At 39.0% G+C, this 20749-nt stretch overlaps 1 protein-coding gene across 1 annotated transcript in view; it reads left to right on the plus strand.

Moving 5' to 3' along the window:
- The window catches only part of LEKR1 (leucine, glutamate and lysine rich 1), a gene marked incomplete at its 3' end in the record, with an annotated part of 117226 nt that overhangs the window by 83308 nt on the left and 13169 nt on the right, over positions 1 to 20749 (plus strand). Inside the window, exons 8-11 of the mRNA XM_079767262.1 lie at positions 1673 to 1750; positions 2094 to 2297; positions 12448 to 12541; positions 18160 to 18324. Of these exons, the coding sequence (XP_079623388.1) occupies positions 1673 to 1750; positions 2094 to 2297; positions 12448 to 12541; positions 18160 to 18324 (541 nt within the window). The remainder of the gene's footprint in view (positions 1 to 1672; positions 1751 to 2093; positions 2298 to 12447; positions 12542 to 18159; positions 18325 to 20749) is intronic.

Here is a 20749-nt window from a genome sequence, read left to right on the forward strand (position 1 = left end):
CATATTTTACTATAAAAAGGTTTAAAAATAAATGAATGTTATTCATGTGCATGATGTTTTAAAATTATTTTTTGGAAACTAAGTCATTCTGCAAGTAGGGCAAACCCATTGATAATCTAAGTAACATTTCATTGTTCAGTATAAGCTATTTTAAGGTACATTCGGATAATGACTTGATGAACAGTTTATGTAAACTTAAATTGGAATATTAATCATCCTTCATATATTAACTTTTAGTATTGTTACAAAACCAATTATATAAGATCAAGACAAATGTTTATTTCAGTTTTAGAATTTCCATTTGGTTCTTTTCAATAGTTTCTATTTCTCTGCTAAGATTTTCCTTATCTTTTCATTAATTAGAGTCGATTCTGTGAGCAGAATTATAATTGCTCCTTTAACAATCTTCGTGAATTTCAATATTTGGTTCAATTCAGAGTCAGTCCCTATTAACTATCTTTTCTGTTGAGAACAGGCTATGCTTTTCTGTTTCTCCTATATGAGTAATTTTTATTCTGGACATTGTGAATGTTATGTTATGGAGATTCTAGATTCTGTTATATTTCTCCAAATAATGGCAGGATGCTGTTGCTTTATCAGACAATTACTTTGGCCTCATAGTTCCGTTCTTTTATCTTTAACTAGGCGGGTTGGAATATGCCCTGTGCACATGTAGTCCTGAGCTCAGCCAGACATGTGGGCAGAGTTTCTATGCAGCATTTGGGATCCTTCTCTCTGGCTCTCTCCTATTCAGGGTTTATCCTTCACAGCAGCTGTGGTTTCCCCAAACACTGTGCTCTAGTTCTTCAGGCCAGAATGACTGTGAGTTTGCTACCAGTTTTCTATCTGAATTTTAGTTTTCCCCACATGGTGAGTGTAGACTGCTCTCAAGAGTAAAATCATTAAACAAACAAGTAAAAACCTGATACCATGCTGTCACCTCACTCCGAGTGTTAACATCCCTCCAGAATCTGCCTGCTTGGTTACAATCCAATACCTTCACATAGGGGGTTTTCATTTTTTCAAAAAATGTTATCCAAAGTTTAGACTTTTATTTAAATGGAGATCAGTCTGATAGGAGCTTACTTGGCCATAAAAATAGAAATAATATGAAGATAGTAAGAATGTTTTTCTAAATAAAATAATTACAAAGAAAAACCCTATAGTCAGACTAACAGATTAGATTTATTTTGGCAAAGAAAAATCCTTAGACTATATATTTCTAATTTCAAGGAAATCTGCATATATAACCACAAATAGAATATGAAGATAAGAAAAGTAATAAATGAAAAACATGTTTGAAAAAGGAAAACAGCCCAATTGGAGTGGCTCAATTGGTTGAACATTGTTCCATGTACCAAAGGGTTACCAGTTGAATTCCAAGTCAGGGCACCTACCTGGGTTGTGGGTTTGATCCCCAGTCAGGAAGCAGAGGGAAGGCAACCAATCCATGTTTCTCACTCACATGGATTCCTCTCTCCCTTTCTCTTTCTTTCTTTCTTTCTTCCTTCCTTCTTTTCTTTTTTTTCTTTTCTTTTCTTTCTTTTCTTTCTTTATCCCCTTTCCTCTCTCTAAGCACGTCCTTGGGTAAGGATTTTTTTAAAAAGGGAAAACAGTTATACTTTAACTATTTTGAAATAAAATATTTGTACCACTTTTGTATTATTTTTAGGAAAAAGTCTAATGAAGCTGATGACTGTCAAAGAGAACTTAGAAAACTGAAGTTTGAATCCATTATTTCTGAATCAAGGTATACATTGCAAATATTTTAATTAATATTTTTTTTAGCAATTGAGTTTGAAACCACATTTTAAATAACATTTTATTTAATATGTACTTTGGCTTTCTTATTGTATTGTTTATATATATTACCTAATTCAAGTATATAATATCTTGAAGCTGTTTATTGACTTTTGCTTCTAAGTAGATGGGAAAATTTTAATAACAGAACTATCTATTTCCTTAGCATTCTTACTTTTTAATAAGTTAAAGTTATAGTCTATAATTTCAAATGAAAATTTCTATTCCTTTGATAAACATGAAAATATAGTATCTAATACACATTGATGGAATTTTTTTCTATTTCTTTTTAGGCATACTAGATTGCTTAAAGAGAAAGAAGACTCTTTAATAGCTTGTCAACAACTACATAAAACTTTACAGGAAGAACTGACTGCAAAAGAAAGGCAAGAAGAAGATATAAAAAGGAGTATTAACCTTGCAGAAAATGAACTAGAGACAACCAAAACTCTTCTGAATCAGACAAAGGAAGAGGTCATAACACTGAAAAATGAAAGGTGCAGTCAAGAATAATTTCTTCCAAAAATAGTTAATGTTTATGTCAATATTCCATATATATTTGAAACATCAAGGTTCTGAAATCCCAGGATTAAAAATGTATTTCACCTGAAAGGTTATTGCATCCCATGACCTCACTTTACAGGGATCAAACTAAAGCTTAAATTGGTTAAATTTCTTGCTTAAAGTCATACAGTTAGTTAATGAAAGTAGAGTTGGAACCCATATTGGTGTTAGATTTTTATTGAAAATATTTAAAAAGACCACATGTGATACTTTCCTGAATTTTACTTGGACCAATCACTGGTGGAGTCTGGCATTTTCCAGTAGAGAAAACTCTTTTTATACCACTTTTTCTTTTATTGCTTTCTATTTTTCTTCTCTTTGTTATTTGTCAACACCTCTTATTGAGGACTTGCCATAAGCACAGTTACCTCTGGTATTGAGGTAGTATCAAGGATGCTAAGAAACATATTCATCCAACCTTCCTAGATATTTTTGCCAATAGAATATAGAGCCCAGAAATAAGCCCACACCTTTATGGTCAATTAATATTTGGCAAAAGAGGCAAAAACATAAAATGGGGTAAAGATAGTCTATTCAATAAACAGTGTTGGGAAAATTGGTCAGATACGTGCAAAAAAAAAATGAAACTAGATCTTACACCGTCTTACACCATACAAAAGAATTAAACTCAAAATGGATTAACACTTTAAGCACCCAGTCAGTCACCGGTGACTGACACTATACTTTCTGTCCAGAAGACAAAACAGGCTGGGTGCTTAATTAAATGTTAGACTCAAAACCATAAAAATACTAGAAGAAAACGTAACAGTAAATCTAGGACATTTCTCATAGCAATATTTTTTTTTCTGATATATCGCCTTGAGCAAGGGAAACACAAGAAAAAATAAACAAATGGGACTACATCAAACTAAAAAGGAACACTTTTCCTAATTCACCAACCCAGAGGGGAAGTCAGTTTTAAATTTGCACTGGCTCACAGAGTCATGGCCCTCACCTGTGAAGCAGGTATGAGTTTGCACATTTTCCACATAAGGAAATAGGTTAAGCGAGGTAAATTTCTTGCTCAGGGTCCGTGTGTCTAACCTTTATAACCCATGTTGCCTCTCCTAAAGTTTGCACAATTCCCTCAGCATCTCCCTTAAAAGGCCCGATTTTGTCAGCTTCTGTCCATGTGAGCGCTGTTTCTCAACCATGTTGTAATATGGTCTTCAGGGGCCTCCCAGCCCTGCAGAAAGCAGAAAAAACCAGGGTGCCTCCTTTGTGTCCCCTCTCCCCCCACCCCTCTCTTTCTTCCCCCACCCTTGCACTCTTTCAGGATTCTCCCACTCACTATAAATAAATATAGCATGGTGAGTTTTGTCTTCTACTCTCAGGCAAAATCAGAAGTGGAGCTATCTCTTCAGAATGAAAATATGATACAAACATTTCACAGCACATTCTAGAGGAAGAGAAGATTTGTGTGCATTGAGGCTTGTCCTATTTTCATGGAGGCTAGAAGCAATAAGAAGCATAGAATATAGAAAGGGAGCTGGAAGCAATGTTTTAAGGTTTGTGAGCTTTTGGTAGTGTGGCTTAGTATTTTTAAAACGGGCTGTAGAGTTAAGCAAACATAGGTGTATATTTCACCTTGACCAGTCTCAAGTTTAGACAACTTAACCATTAAAGGTTCATTTTCCTTATCTATAAAATGGGCATATTAGTAACAGCTGTCTTCTAGTGAAGATTAACACATCTAGTATTGTGCCTGGTAGATTGTCGGTGCTCAAAATGTATTAGTTCCCTCCCTATCATCGTTCCTTACATTGCTAACCCCTCAAAGATCATATCTTATTAATTTTTATACCCTGCAGTGGTGATGTAGACATTCAGTAAGTGTCTGTTGAATTCATGATTATCTGCCTTACTCTTAGAGTTACAGAGATGTTTAGTCCGTGGAGTGATTCCATTTGGATGCTATCCTATTAGTGTAAAGGATTATGAAATGAAGTGTCCTCGGGAATATCATTCCAAAATAACAAACCTTATCGGGGTTTCCCCCCAAGACTCACTTCTTTCTCTGATTTCCTCTCCATCAACAGCTCTCAGAGCAAGAGGCTAACTTCTTATATCCCAGACTTACTGCTTTTAACGGAGGCAGGAGTTGTGACAAAATCAAAATTATCTCTTTGATTGAAAATGTGAAGACATCTCCTTTAGAACAACTTGTGAAACAGAACTGAAAGCTGTCATTTGGCATTATGGTTTGACATTTGTTTGCAGTTACGTTTTTAACTACAATTAAGGGAATCTCGATGTTTGCGTGTATGCAAGAAATTAGATTCTCATTTTCTTTTCGGTCTAAGAACTTAAAAGTTAAAGTTTTAAAAATAAATCATCTTAATTGTGAGTAGATACTAGTTTGCCTATTGTGCCAACTCCTAAAACATTATTTTTAAAACATATCTGGTGAAATTGCAGGGTAGAATGCTACAGATGGCCAGCCCTTCTCCCAAATATGAAAAGTGAAGGCACCATTACATACTGTAGACAGTCCTAGGCTGGTACGAGCTGGACCCAGCTCTGCCTCCTGTGAATAAGGCCATTTCAGAAAGACACCGACCACTCATGATCTTCATTTCTTCTAAAAATTGGGAATTGCATTAATTATTTCCAAAGACTGGCAAGAAAAAAATTCTGTATCCCTAGAGACTAAAACTGCCTGACACCTGGTAGACACTCAATAAATATTGGCTGTATGGATGGGAATGAATTTAATCCCAATCAAACTACTGATCACAGGGTTTTAAACTCAGAAGTGCCCAGTGTTTCAGGTTCAGAGAGTTTCCGACTTGCTAAAAGTCAGAGCTGGGAGTTCAATTCTGTATTCTAGTGAAAATATTCTTGATTGGATTCTTAGTCAATCCAAATTTAGGACCCAATTTTGTGTTGTTTCCTGTAAACGTAAAGCAGCAATATCTGTAGAAGTGGTTCTAAAGAGGAAATTGGATAGCTGCCTGACATCCAAAAATAGCTGCACATTTTCAGCTTTTGATAATGCGGAAAAGATGGAATATGTCTCTAACAATTGTGTTTCATTTCTTATCATTCCTCTACACATCTAGCAGAAAGGCTCACTAGAGTCCAAGTTGATTCTTTACAGGTTCTTTCAGCACAATATTGTTTTTCTTTATCCGTGTCTTTCTTTTTTTAAAAATTTATCTTTATTGTCGAAAGTATTATAGATGCCCCCTTTGGATTTTTTCCCCATTGACCCTGCTCCACCCACACCCACCCTTGATTAGCATGGAATAGGCATTGACTAGTGCATACAGAGATGATTATATGCATGAAAAAGGTACTCCTGATTCCAAGAATAAAAACCACACTTACATAGTACACTATGGAAGAGCTTGCACCTTGTCCAGGGGGTGAGGAGGTGGGTAGGGAGAGGTTAACCAGGAAATTTATATGCATATATGCATGCTAATCAAGGACAGTTAAGTGTTTGTAATATCACATAGAATTATTCTTTCTGCCTTGTCCCATGAAAGGCTCACACTGAAGAGCTTTTGGAGTTATAAGGAATCAAAGACATATGAACATCTTTATTTCTGTAGTCATATCAAGCAAACTTACCATCACAGATGCAAGTTTATAATTTTTTATAACAGTTCACTCAAAACACCTTATATTTTGCACAAAGTCATAAGGAACTTAATAATTCTTTGAAACTTCAGTGAATAGTTATACTTCATTAACATCATTTCAACCTTGGCCTACTATATTTTAGCTTCCCTAATATATTAGACTTTCCCAGTTTTGTTCTAAAAGGATACACTTAACAGTGGGGTGTTTTGTACTGGGTTCATCAGAGTAAAGTATATGAAGTGGATTCTACTTTTTGGTGGTATCAAAATTATAGCTATCTCACCTATTTATAGCTATCAAACCTATCTCAGTTTGGCTCAGTGGATAGTGTGGGCCTGTGAACTAAACGGTCGCAGGTTCGATTTCAGTCAAGGGAACATACCTCAGGTCGGGGTACATACCCAGTGTTGGCCTGCGAACTGAAGGGATGCAGGTTCGATTTTGGTTAAGGGAACATACCCAGGTCGGGGTGTGTGCAGGAGGCAACCAATCGATGTGCTTCTCTCATATTAATGTTTCTCTGTCTCAACCCCCTCCTTCCACTCTCTCTGAAAATCAATGGAAAAAATACCCTCGGGTGAGGATTAACAAAAAAAAAAAAAATTATAACTATCTCCAGGGAGACTGAAATTCAAGCATCTTAAATATTCAGTATCATCCATTTTAATAATAAAGATAACTTACAATGTACTCACAGGCACCCATCTGAAAATGCTTCTTGGAATTTTCTAATCAGTAAGACCTCTTTTCAAATAGGAAACCTGGCTTAGGAAATAAAAGTAAATGAAATGGCGAGAACTCTGTTGTCTGGCTACTCCTAACAAGCATACGGCCAGCCACATCCATTCTATGACACTGACGTTCTATGAAACCAGGTGAAGTGCTGCTTTATTTCCATTGACCGCTGCTCCTTTTTTTTTTTTTTTTTACCAAGTTTACTATTATAGATACTAATCTTATATCTGAAGTTTCGTAATATCACTTGAAGGCAGACCATTGTATTAGTTTCCTATTGCTACTATAACAAATTAACACAGATTTAGTGGCTTAAAACAACACCAGTTTGTTATCTTATAGTTCTGGAGGTTGGAAAACTAAATTAGTGTTAAGGGGCTAAAATCCAGATGTCAGGAAAACTGGTTCTTTCTGGAGGCTCCAGGGTAGAATGCATTCCTTGCCTTTTCTAGATTAGAGGCTGCTGGCATTCCTTGGGTCCTGGACCCATGAATCCAATTTCTGCTTCTGTCGTCACATCATCACCTTCCCCCACATTAGCGTTCTTCTCTCATATAAAGAACCTTGGTGATTACACTTAGGACTCATCCAGATAATCCAGGATAATCTCTACATCCCAAGATCCTTAATCACATATGCAAAGTCCCTTTTGCCATATAAGGTAAATAGTCTATGAAAAGGATAAAAGTTGAGAAAGCTGTTTCCCAATAGGGCAGAATCTCTAATGCCCTCTTCCAATGTGGTCAACATAGACCAGTGCATATCAGAGAGGAAAGCCAGGAGCCATGGAGAAAACTGGACTGAGAAATCACTTCCACATGAAAGAACCATAGACTAAGCAAAGAATGTTTCCCACCTCCAGGGTGGGAATCCTCATAGCGGCTTCCAGTAGGATTTCAGAGTTGCGATGGACTCCACCTCGTGCCAGGTGACTTACTGTGCACTTCCCAGTGAGAGGACTACGCTATCCCCATTTGTTTGACATCACACATGGCCGTTTGACTTGTTCTTGACACTGAAATATAAGAGAAGTGATATGTATCAATTCTAAGCAGCAGCTTTAACAGGTCTTATGTTTTGGTAAGTTTTCTTTTCTATAAACCACAAAATCAACATTCCCAGGTAAGAGTTGCTCCTTGGCCTGCATCCTGGAACAAAAAGTGGAGCAGAGCAGCAGATGCCACCTAACGAGCAAAAAGTAAACTAGTACTGTAAGCCTCTGAGATTACCAAGAAGTTAAGTTTTGGATGTCTCTGAAATACAAAATTAGAGCAGTCAGGTGAAGAGTTGGATACATGAGTCAGATGCATCGGAACAGATATGAGCTAGAGATAAAATTTGGGAGCTATCAGCATCTATATTGCATTTTAATTATAAGGGTAGATAAGATCACCTAGAGCAGTGGTTCTCAACCTATCTAATGCTGTGACCCTTTAATATAGTTCCTCATGTTGTGGTGACCTCCAACCATAAAATTATTTTCGTTGCTACTTCATAACTGTAATTTTGCTACTGTTAATGAATCGTAATGTAAATTACGTAATGTAAATCGTAATGTAAATATCTGTGTTTTCCAATGGTCTTAGGCTCTACAGCAGCGGTTCTCAACCTGTGGGTCGAGACCCACAGGTTAAGAACCGCTAGCAGGGTCACCTAAGACCATCGGAAAACACAGATATTTACATTACGATTCATTAACAGTAGCAAAATTACAGTTATGAAGTAGCAACGAAAATAATTTTATGGTTGGGGGTCACTACAACATGAGGAACTGTATTAAAGGGTCGTGGCATTAGAAAGGTTGAGAACCACTGACCTAGAGAAAGAGAAGAAAGAAAGTAAAAAGGGCCAGAACAAAGTGCTGAGAACACAAATATTAATTGACAAGTAGAGGAAGATGAGTCTGCAGAGGAGACAGGAATGGCGGCGTCCTCCTCCTTTGTTCCTTCTGTGTCACTTGCTGTTCTCCAGCCTACAGACTGTTGAGCAAGCATCGGAACCTGGTGGTCTGCTTCACGCTTTCAAAGATAAAGCTTCCTTTTGCACTGCTGGATTTTGGGCACCATTTGGACAGGAACCCTACCTTCCCAAGTCACCTCTGTCCCTCCAAAGCCTGATGACGCCACCTTGCTCATAGTGTGCAGAGTGGTCAGTAAACCCCACCGTACTACTAACCTGCCTTTCTCTCACCTTGGTCTCTCCCTTTAATTAGTTTTCCTCCACATACACATTCTACTCCACACTCAGGTTTTATCATTCGTTTTTATAAATATTGAGTAGATACATAGAAGGTTTATGTAGGTGTAAAGTATGAAGAAGTACAACACAACAAACATCTATGTATCAATCACTCAGTTTAGGCAAAAGAACCTTGCCATTAGCTTTGAAGTCCCTCGTGCTTCTCCCCAATTCCACTGCATTGCATCCTCCCACAGAGGAAACCGCCAACCTGCATTTTGTGGTTCTCAGCAAACTAGGAATAAAAAAGCATCTACAGTTAACACCTGTGTGCTTGTCAGTTACTTTGCTCACTATTTCTTTTGGCATGTCTGACCTTGCTTCTGAATATATTCCTTTTTGCAAAGCATATTATTTCATGCTCCTTTAGTAAAGGTCCTTTAGTTAGTGCTAAACACTCAGTTTTTATTTACCTGAGCATATTTTATTTCAGTCTCATTCTTAAAGATAGTTTTGCTGGGTACCCAACTTTAGGATGCTGGTTATTTTCTCATAGGATTTTGAACATATTATTTTACTGTCCTTGGTTTCTTTTGTTTCTGTTGGAAAATAAGCTTTCATTTTATTTGGGTTCCTTGGAAGATAATGTAGTTTTTTCTCTTTGGCTTTTAAGATCTTTTTAACTTAGATGTTCTTAATTTTCCACTACCAGGTGCTCAGATGTAAGATTTATTTTTATTTATTTTACTTAGAGCCCATTGGGCTTCTAGATTTGTGGGTTTTTGTTTTCATCAATATGGGATATTCTCCTCAGATATTTCTTCCTTTCCCTTTCTCTCTCCTTTGCTTCTGAAATAGTGAAGGAAAAAAAAAAAAAAATATATATATATATATATATATGATCTTTTCAATATGTCTTCCATATAGCCACTTCTCTTGTTATATTTTTTACTCCTTGTACCACACTCTATGTACTTTCTTTGAATATCCCTTTCAGCTTATCACTTCATTTTTTCAGCTATGAATAATCTGCTACATGGCCATCCGCAGAATTTTCAATTTCAGCTACCATATTTGTCATTTCTACAAGTTCAATTTGGTTCTTTTTTAAACTTAGTCATTTAAATCACTCTTATTTCTTTTTTTACTGTATTGAACATCCTTATTTTATATTCTGTATATGAAAATTCAATACTTTAGAATTTGTGAGTTTGATTATGCTGTCTTTGTGTTTGTTCATTCTTCCTCTCATTGGCTTTTAAAAAATAGTTTTGTGATTTTTTAACACTATGATCTCATAGGTCTTATATCTTTATCGGTAGGAATTCTTTGAGCCCCAGTTTTAAGATAGGTTTCTCCCCAAAATATTGGTGTTTTTCCTACCAGGCATCTGGAGGCAAGGTTAAACTAGCACCACTTTAAGTTATCGTTTCAACCTGAAGTGTTTGGGACCACTCAGGTAATGTGAATTCAGGATACAAATTTGCATTAGGGTTGGTTTGTGTCTACAAATTCTTATGAGGTATTTGTATTTTCCCCTCTACTTAGCACCAAAATTCAAAGCCAGTTGTTTCCTTTTTGTACCTTGAGAGGAGATATTATTTTTATTTTACACATACTGAGTGTGAATTTCACACATATACTGTAAGTAGCTCTTTGAGATGCAACTTCATTCAGGTGAGTGTCCTCTGAGACTCTTCCTTTGACTCCTGATTCCTGTGCCCTTCATGGCTGTAAATTTTAAAGCTCAAGTTCACCATATTTGGAAAGTACTTTCAAGATGAGAGTTAGCTTCAGTGCTCTACTTATTGCTGGGGTTCTTCCAATTCATTTCATTGTTTTTAACCTTTTGTTTGGAATAATTTTATATTTATATCAAAGTCACAAAGACAGTACAGAGAGTTGATGTTTTCCATTTAGCCTATCTTTCTTAACCACGGCATAACCACTTTTCTGTAAAACACTAAGAAATTAGCATTGGTATAATGTAATTAACCAAAAGACTTTATTCAGATTTCAGTAGTTTTCCACTGATACTTTGTCCATTCTTTCACTTGAGTTTTGTCCTCTTTATCTTTCTCACTTTTTGTCCAGTTAATTGATGAATTTTTATATTTTCTATAATAAATAAAAGAATTTTACTTATTTTTAGTAGAAAAGTGTAAAGGTACCTTGTCCAACACATTTTCTGGAAAGAGAAGCCTGGAAAGTTTTGTTTTCTCAACCACTTTCCCTCAAGTGATATTTATACTTCTGGTTACCAAGTTAAATGTGTCTTCTTATGTTTGTGTCCTTAAAATTTTCTAGACTAGAAATGTAGGCAGTATTTTCACTACAGTAAAAAAAATTTTTTTTTTAATAATACAATGAGTGAGACTAGAATAGAGATTAAGAGATAGACTGAGAGTCTATTACGATACTCTAGGTGGAAGATAAAGTCAAGAAGCTTAACGAGGTTGTTGGTAGTGGGAAAGGAAGGAAAGAAATAGTTTGACAAGGAGGAAGTGGAATACATAGAACTTGTTATTGAATTTATGTGGTAGAACAAGGAGAAGGTAGAGTTGAAGATGACTCGGGAATTCCAAACAAAGATTTTGATTGTTAAAGAAAAGTTTTCAGAAGTCAAAAGGAAAGGCAAGATTGCAGGAGATGACAGTGAATTTGTGTTTTGATGTGTGAAATCTTTGGTGTTGATGCATCACCAAGATACAGATGTCCAGCAGCAGTTATAAATGGAAGTCACAAGTTTGAGAAAAGGGATCAGAGTAAAAGGAAGAGGTTGGTGATGGAAAACAAAAGGCTTAGGAAGAGGAATAAGGAACGGAGAAAAAACTCCTACATAGAAAGTAAGAAGAGTCATGATTGTAGAAACAGGAAGGAGCCCTAAGCAACAAGCATGCTTTTGCCACTACTTGTGATAGTCAAATGCTAACTTTGGTGCCCCTGGGAAAGGTTCTCATGAATCACCCACATTACCTCCACCCCGAGGATCATAAACTAAGCTTTGGGATCCATTTATGTGGATTAAAATATTAAATGTTCTTTGTGTTTTCAATTTTCTGATGTTTTGTACTATACCATATCACACCTCAGACTTTACCCTCCACTTAATTTGGTTTGTTCCAATCAGCATTTGAGATAAGTAAAAGAAAAATAAATCTAGCAGAAACCACAAACATGCTGATTTTATGGCACATCCCAATGTATTTTCCTTTATAAAACAAAGCAAAGCAAAATATTGTCTAGTGTTAGAATTTAGTCATAAACTTTAGAACCACAACGTATAACATTTTATTATATTTGTGAATCCATATATGTTGTTACTATTTCATGCAAAAATAGCATTACTTATTACACAAAAATTAAGCCTGAGAAAATCCTTACTATGCAATGTTTGTGAATTATTGTTAACAGTAAAAATAATACCTAGTAGGATCTATCTATCTATCTATCTATCTATCTATCTATCTATCTATCTATCTATCTATCATCTATCTATTGCTAAAGAGAATAAACAGACTAAGTTGTGAAATTATATTCTCTGATGAGACTTGACTCATTTGTCAGGTTTATGGTTTTCAGGGAACTGATGCTGATTTCACATCAGAAGAGCATTGAGCAGCTGCAGGAAGCCCTTCGACAGAAGCGGCTGGATGATGCTAACTGGAGGGAAAAGGTAATGATAATGTAGCTTTCATCAGCATGTGTCTCACTTGCTTCTTTAAAGTTCTGTTTATTTGCCAGAAGACTATTCCAAATGGATTTCTTTGCTTCTATGCACACATTTGGTTCCTTCTGGAATTTCCTAGACCAATGCACAGTGCACAGTGCACTGAAGCCTTCCCAACTCTTTTTCTTCCCCACCTGGTACCTATCCCTAGCGCTAACCGCTGCCTTGGTTGTCTGGTTATGACTTAAATTGATTCATATGGGCAACAATTGAATTTGAGAATATGAACTAAAGTTGCTCTAAGTGTCTCATTCTTATTTTGTTTCATTTTGTAGCATGGTCTTTTTCTTTTCTTCTCTAACGTTCATACTTCTTTAATTATTTCCAATTTTTATTAGTCTCAGTGTCCTCAGTTGGTGAATCTATTCTTATTCATATTCCCCCATCTTTACCGATCCATGTTTAAAAAACCAAAAAGATGATCAACTTAACTAACAATTTTTTTTAAAAAAGCATATTAAAACAATGAGAGATTTTTCCACACATCCACTTGATAGAGTGGTTTTTGCACTGCACTGGAGGACTAGTGAGATAGTGTTTCATCTTTTTTATGGGACTGGAAATTACAGCAATGTTTCGGACAGCAGTTTGGCGATATGTATGAAGACATATTGTAAATGTCCCATATTTAACTCAGAAATTTCACTGATGAAAGTAATATAGGGACTTACAGATCCTTCCCTTCCCTTAGCTCCTTAGCTCCTCTTAGACTGATAGAGTGAACTTTCCTGCCTTTGCTTGTGTATGTTTCTCATCTCCTCAGCCACATCCCAGGAAGGACTTTCAGATACAATCTCCTGTGAACTCTTTGCTTTCATGATCCACTCTAGTATTACTGAACACTGTGCTCTGTCCCTGAGGTGCTAACCCAGCCAGTAGACCAAGGTAGTGTTAGCATCTGACCATATAAGAGTATTATGTTCTTGCTTTATGCTGTTAATTTGATGGTGAAAATAAACCTGCATAGGATTCTGTAAGTTCTCACTAAGACCATGATATCTTTCTAATAAATTAATTACATCATAGGTGTATTTTGGCAGGTATAATTTTCTATAACATTTTATTTTGTTGAGAGGGCATGACTTCTTATTAATAAATCTTATCATTTAGCTTAGCAGTAAATCAAGATCCAGATAAGTAAAGCCAAGATATGATAATTATGTCTTGGTTGTGTTAGCTATTGAAGCTGTGAATAAAAAGTTCCCTGAAAGTCCTCTCATGAGAAAGAAGAATCACTAATATGACATTGTCATCTCTTTCTTGGGTCACTGTGCCTTTGCGTAGGAATGTAGTGTTCCCTTTATAAATATATAATACACATATTAGAATAAACATAACTTAAGTGCTTTTTGTCATTAAAAAATGTAGCCAGCCATTTGTGCCTGTGCTTAATTACTTTAGAGTATGTAAAAAGCACATAACAAAATCAACTGTTGCTATGCAACAAGGATGGCACATTTGAAAATAACTATATGTTTACTAATTGTCATGGATTTTTGTTTACTTGAAGTGTTGCTTCGATGTGAAGAATGGAAATTAATGTGCATGCTGAACATTTAAAATTGGCCCCAAATGCACAAATGTGTTACTATTCAGTGAAAATTCTGCAATTAAGAAATCTCCTATAGCTGGAATACTAATTTGACTTAGTTTTAAATAGTACAGAGATCTTATAAAAAACAAATAGTTAAACATTTTTCTTGAGCTTCTAAAAAATGTTACTTAGTTGGGTTTTTAAAAATATTGTCAAGGTATCTTGTGGCCATTAACTCTCAAAGTCACACCTTGTGATCTTTCCAAATGTTTAGCTTTTGATTTCCTTTTTTCATATGTTCTTGACTTATCTATCCCAGTGTGGCTGGAGCACAGTGATCAAGTGGTGAAAGTGGTGAAAGTTAGGTTGGAGAAGTCCAAGGCTGTCAGAGACGGCGTTTGGGTTGTGCCCTGCACAGTAGCACAGGCCAAGGGAGAGAAGGGGCCTGCAATCCAGCCTGTGCTCTGCTCACCAAGTCCTGTGCCTGGCATGAGGCTGAATTCATCTAAGGAAGGGGTGCTTTGTTGATTCACATGAAGGTGTCATAATAGGCTGGTGGTGTGGCCCTATAGAAAATCATGTAAGAGGCCTTTTGATTTTACACTAATGCACTGAGAAATCACTAAGAGGGAATAAGAGAATCCAATTTTTATTTTGTAAAGGCAAAATGAACAGGATTTAATGCTGGACTGGGTGTGGAGGGTAAGGGAGAGAGGGGAATAATTTGAATAACTGGATGGATGGGGGTTCTGAGTCCTGAGATGGGGAGGGCTGGGGGCAGAACAGGTGGAGACAGGTTTTTGTATCAGGATTTCTGGTTCAGACACTTTATTTGAGACACCTGTGAAGTTCCTAAATGGCTACCAGGAGGCAGGTGGATGTAAGTACCTGGAATTCATAAGAACATCTGTTCTTTTTTCTGAGTGCCCCTAAGGTGTTCCTTGTCTTTAGTAGTCCAAGAGCAACACATCTGAACAACCCTATATGTTTCTAAATGATCGTCAGCATCCTTTCCCCTAAACAATCCAGAAATTTATTTCGAGAGAGCCAAAAGAATTTATTGCAGTGAACATAAATATAATTGTTGGCCTTGGGGCAAATGCTCAGGCCTGCACCCAGTACAGTAAACCCAGTGACCCCACACTGGAGCTAGGCTTCTGTCTGTACGTTATTTCATCTAAAGGGCTTCCCACACACCTTCTTAGCAATCTCCCTGTTTCCTGGTGATCTGGTTTCAGTGTTCCCTTGAGAAATGCAGATTGACATCTCTCCTCTTCTTACGGTGACCTCAACCACAGAGTCTCACTAAGTCAGGTTTGACAGTTTTTCTCCCAAGTTATCTGGCATTAACTCCCCCTGAGAATTTATAATCATGGCACAGTGTAAATCCAGAGCCAGCCTGTCACTGGGATCTCTTCTCTAATCTCACTAGATGAATTCCCAGGCCTGAAGGAATCCAGGACTCTCTCTCTTGCTCCAGTAGCAGAGCCAAAACCAATGGTTAAAAACCACAGGGAGAGAGATGTTGGCTCAGCTAAAGGAAGCAGTGCCTAATGCTTAGTGCTGTCTGAAAATGGAAATGCCTGCTGGGAAAGGAGTGAGTTACAGTTTCTGGTGGTATAGAGGCACAGAGCAGACAATCATTTGGTGTGAATTCCATGGTAGAGACTGAGGGATCGGGGCATAGAAGTAATCTCCGTTGACTATTATAACCCTGCTCATGCTACAGCTTCACTCAGATGTTTCATCCCATTTCATCCTCATAAGGACCCCCAAGGGAACTTTAGTCATAACCCCACCGGGAGAAATTATCTACACTAATAAAAGAGAAATATGTAAATTGACCGTCACTCCACGACACCAACCAGCCAATCAGGAGTGAGTATGCAAATTAGTGGGGGAAAAGCTGACGGGGGCCACAGAGCCAGCCAGAGCAAGCGGGAGGCTTGGGTCACCCCTGGCAACGGAGGAAGCCAAGCTTCCCGCTGCTTGGGCCGGCTGCCGAAGGAGGGGCCTGTGAGCAGAGGACACGGAGCCGGCCCGGGCATGCAGGAGGCTTGGGTCGCCGTCGCCCGGGCCGGCCACCAAGGGAGGGGCCTGTAAATGGCCCTCAGCCCCTTACCCAGGCTGGCCACGCCCCCATGGGGTGAGGGTTCCCACTGGGGGGTGTGGCCAGCCTGCAAACAGCCATCAGCCCCTCACCCAGGCTGGCCAGGCCCCCCAGCGGGGACCCTCACCCCATGGGGGCATGGCTGGCCTGCAAACTGCCCCAGCCCCTCACCCAGGCCAGCACTGTCCCCAGTGGGGACTCCCACCCCAATGGGGGTGTGGCCTGCCTGCAACCCACTACAGGCCCCTTTCCCAGGCCACCCTGCCCCCCAAGGGAACCCCAACCCTGATCCAGTACACCTTTCAGGGCAAACCAGCCAGTCCCCACCCATGCACCAGGCCTCTATCTATACCAATAAAAGGGTAATATGCTAATTAGACTGGGAGACCTTCCAGGAGACCTTCCAGACATTCTTTTGGACAAAGCCATGGTGGCGGAGCCAAGGTAGAGGCAGTTAGGGGCCAAGAGGGGAGGGCAGTTGTGGGTGATCAGGCCAGGATGGGACGGCAGTTATGGGTGATCAGGCCGGCAGGGGGGTGCAGTTGGGGGTGAGCAGGTCAGCAGGGGGGGCCAGTTGGGGGCGAGCAGGCTGTAAGTGGGGGTCAGATGGGGGCAATCAGGCCGGTGAGGGGGGGCATTTGGAGGTGAGCAGGCCGGTGGGGGGCAGTTGGGGGCGAGCAGGCCAGCAGGGATGGCAGGTGGGGGCGAGCAGGCCAGCAGGGGGGGGCAGTTGGGGGCAAGCAGGCTGGCGGGAGGGAGGGCAGTTGGGGGCAAGCAGGCCAGCAGGCAGAGTGGTTAGGGGCAATCAGGCAGGCAAGCAGGTGAGCGGTTAGGAACCAGCAGTCCTGGATTGCGAGAGGGATGTCCATGGGATCGGGCCTAAACCAGCAGTGGGACATCCCTCAAGCGGTCCCAGATTGGAGAGGGTGCAGGCCAGGCTGAGGGACACCCCCCACCTGTGCACAAGTTTTGTGCACCGGGCTACTAGTAGTCACAATAACATCACACAAGTAGAAAGTGTCAGAACCAGGATTTAAACTCAACTTTATTTAAATCCAAAATCCTTTTTTATTCTTTCCACTATTCATAGAAGCTTGTGAAATTGAGCTAAGGGATTTCTAAGTTTCCTTCCAGCACTGTGATTCTATCTGAGTCAAATTATGGATACAGGCATTACTGACCCATGTTTTCCTTAAACAGCCTTCTGGCCACAATCACATTAAAATGATCATCTATGGTCTCCATCAAGAAAGGATCATTAAAAACTCAACATTTGTACTTTATATCCCCTCTGAGCTTTCAACAGAACTTAGTCTAAAGGCCTCAAAAATCTTTTTAAAAATAGGGTTGCTGGCAAGGACTGTATTTACAGTATAAATGTACAGAAAACAATGCTATTAGTATTTGTCAAAATTGTAATCATATATTGTTCTAACTTTTCTACTTATTTTAAGCTCTTAGATCTTGAAATATTTGACCCAAGGTCAATTTTTCTGGCCTAAGTTCTGAGTCAACTTTTTAAAAAATACTAGAATTTAAAAATTAGATTACATTTTTGAATTAGAATTAAAATTTTTAAAAATATTAGAGTCTGGCCCAGCCAGGGTGGCTCAGTGGATAGAGCGTCAGCCTGCGGACTCAAGGGTCCCGGGTTCAATTCCGGTCAAGGGCACATGCCTGGTTGCAGGCTCCTCCCTGGACCAGGCTGTGGTCAGGGCTTATGCAGGAGGCAACCAATTGATGTGTTTCTCTCACATCAATATTTCTCTCTGTCTTTCCCTCTCTCTTCCACTCCTTCTAAAAAACAATAGAAAAATATCCTCAGGTGAGAATTAAAAAAGTTGGAGTCTGAAAATAAGATTAATTTACTTATTTTAAGGTAAAATGGTTTTATATGAGTGTTAAATGCTATTTTTTTAGATTGAAGCTGACCTCGCCAAGGAAAGAGCCCAACATTTAGTTGAATTTGAAGAACAAGCTCTTCTCTTTAAGGAAGAAGCTAAACTGGAACTTGATATTGAAAGGGAAAAACACCAAGAAATAATCCTAAAGTATAAGAAAGAACAAGAGGAGCTACAAAAGAAGGTCTGTCATTCTAATGATCACCATTACTTAATGGGTTTAACACTATGGATGTTGGTTATTTCCTCCGGAGAGCACTACAGTACTTACAGCTCCAGCAGTTTTCGTCATAGTCACTGTGCCTTGTTTTAGCCACATAGGTAGAATGGTTTGGATATTCTCCAGAATGAACAGCTGATATAAATTATATAAGCATGCAATCCAACTATGTATGGAATTTTTTATAAAAATAAACTTATGCCCTAACCGGTTTGGCTTAGTGGATAGAGCGTCAGCCTGCGGACTCCAGGGTCCTGGGTTCGATTCTGGTCAAGGGCATGTACCTTGGTTGTGGGCACATCCCCAATAGGGCGTGTGCAGGAGGCAGCTGATTGATGTTTCTCTCCCATTAATGTTTCTAACTCTCTCTCCCTCTTCCTTCCTCTCTGTAAAAAATCAATAGAATATATATATTTTTTAAAATAAAAATAAACTTATTTTTTAAAACAGCATAAATTATGTAACTAATAATTAGCATCGTTAGCTATTCCAACACATCAAATATCAAACATCAAAAGATAATGAGGCGTTTTACATAATTAAAAATTTTCTAACAACTAAAGCCTATCTTCTTTAATTGTAAATATTTTCAATTCTAAATATTTTTGAATGAAGGGAAATATTTTTAAAATAGAACCACCTCCATAATTTCTGAAAGAATGTATCCTAAATATAATTTAAAGTTTTGTTAAGGTTCCCCTGTTTTTATAAGGCCTGAGTGTAGTAGTATGCATGTGCTCGTGTGTCTGTGTGTGTGTCTGTGTGTGTGTGTATTAACCAAGATGCAGTGGGAAAAGCAATATTTTGAATAAAATCATTAGCAGTCTGTGTAAAGTAAGCATCAAATGGGATTGGATGGCCTCTGCTTGGTGTACAGGGGATATGGTACAACCTTCTCAAAGGCAGGCCCGGCTACAAGATTGGGTGATAAGTGCAGTATCACAGGGCCCAGTACTCAGAAAGGCCGCATGCTTTGGGTGTAATGCTCTGCAGATGCTGTTTTGAAATTCTTAATAATGTTTCCCTTTATTGTTGAAAGTGTTACAGATATCCCTTTTCCCCCAATTGTCCCCCTCCACCTGGCTCCCACCCCTCCCTAGGCCTTCACTGCACTATTGTCTGTCCATGGATTATGCATATCCTATATAATAAAATGCTAATATGCAAACCAACCCAACAGCAGAACCACCTGTCGCTATGACCTGCAGACGTTCAATGCAGGAGCTGCCCCCTGGTGGCCAGTGAGCTCCCACAGTGGGAGTGCCGCTCAGCCAGAAGCCGGGCTCAAGGCTGAGTACAGTGGTGGTGTCAGGAGCCTTGCCTGCCTCTGCGGCAGCGCTAAGGATATCCGACTGCTGGCTTAGGCCCACTCTAGGCCCACTCTAAGCTGTGAGTTGGACATCCCCCCAGGCAGGCTGAGCCCACATCTCCCAGCTTCCCCCCCCGCCCCCCCACAATGCACGATTTTCAAATGCAAATAAGTTCTTTGGTTAATCTTTTCCTGCCCCCTCTCCTTCCTCTGAAATTCATCAGAGGAAGTTGCATGCTTCAGTGTCTCCGGATCTATTTTGTTCGTCAGTTTATTTAGTTCATTAGATTCCACATATAAGTGAGATCATGTGATACTTGTCTTTTTCTGACTGGCTTATTTCCCTTAGCATAATACTCTTCAATTTTATCTTTCAATTTGTGTGAAGTCCTATTGGAACTAGGACTGCGGGGAACTTGGAGCCTTGGCTCACCCAAGGTTCCGCCTCCCCGAGGCAGGTTCTCTCCCAGGCAGGCCTCTTGCTTCCCAGCCCCTATCCCCTGCACCCTAGGTCACCACTGGCTCCCCTTGGCATGCCCTCCCGTCCCCCCGCTCACCTCAGGACTGCTGTCTCAGGGTCCCATTTGCAGGGGAATGTCAAAAGGCAGGCCCCAACTTGCCAGGGGTTTCAGTTTTTCAAGAGAAGTCGTAAGTCCAGATTTTTAAAGTAAACGCTTTGAATTTGAAATGTTGACTCCCTTTTTAAAAAATCAGAACACACTTGTGGCCATGTGAGCCTTCCTGCCAGGGACAGCCTGCTCTGTTTCGGTGCCATGTCTCCTCAGGGTGATGGAAACTACTGTTCAGGACTAGCAGTGACCCTCTTCCTTCCTGGATTAATTGGAGATCATGGAATATTAATTTAATTTATAAAATTACTAAGTGTGGTAAATAGATTTCTTGAAGAAGTTATTCTTAATGTAAATTTAACATTTGAAACAAATTTTGGAGACTTAATCCTTAAGTAATAGTTCACAAAACCCTTGGAACTTGAGTCTCTGAATGTTTTCCAGATTCTCCATGGATTGGTTTCTTGTTGTCCTAATATGTATTGCTTGACAATATCCGTGGCATAAATAA

Source organism: Cnephaeus nilssonii (assembly GCF_951640355.1).
Source record: "Cnephaeus nilssonii genome assembly, chromosome: 3".
Classification (NCBI taxonomy): domain Eukaryota; kingdom Metazoa; phylum Chordata; class Mammalia; order Chiroptera; family Vespertilionidae; genus Cnephaeus; species Cnephaeus nilssonii.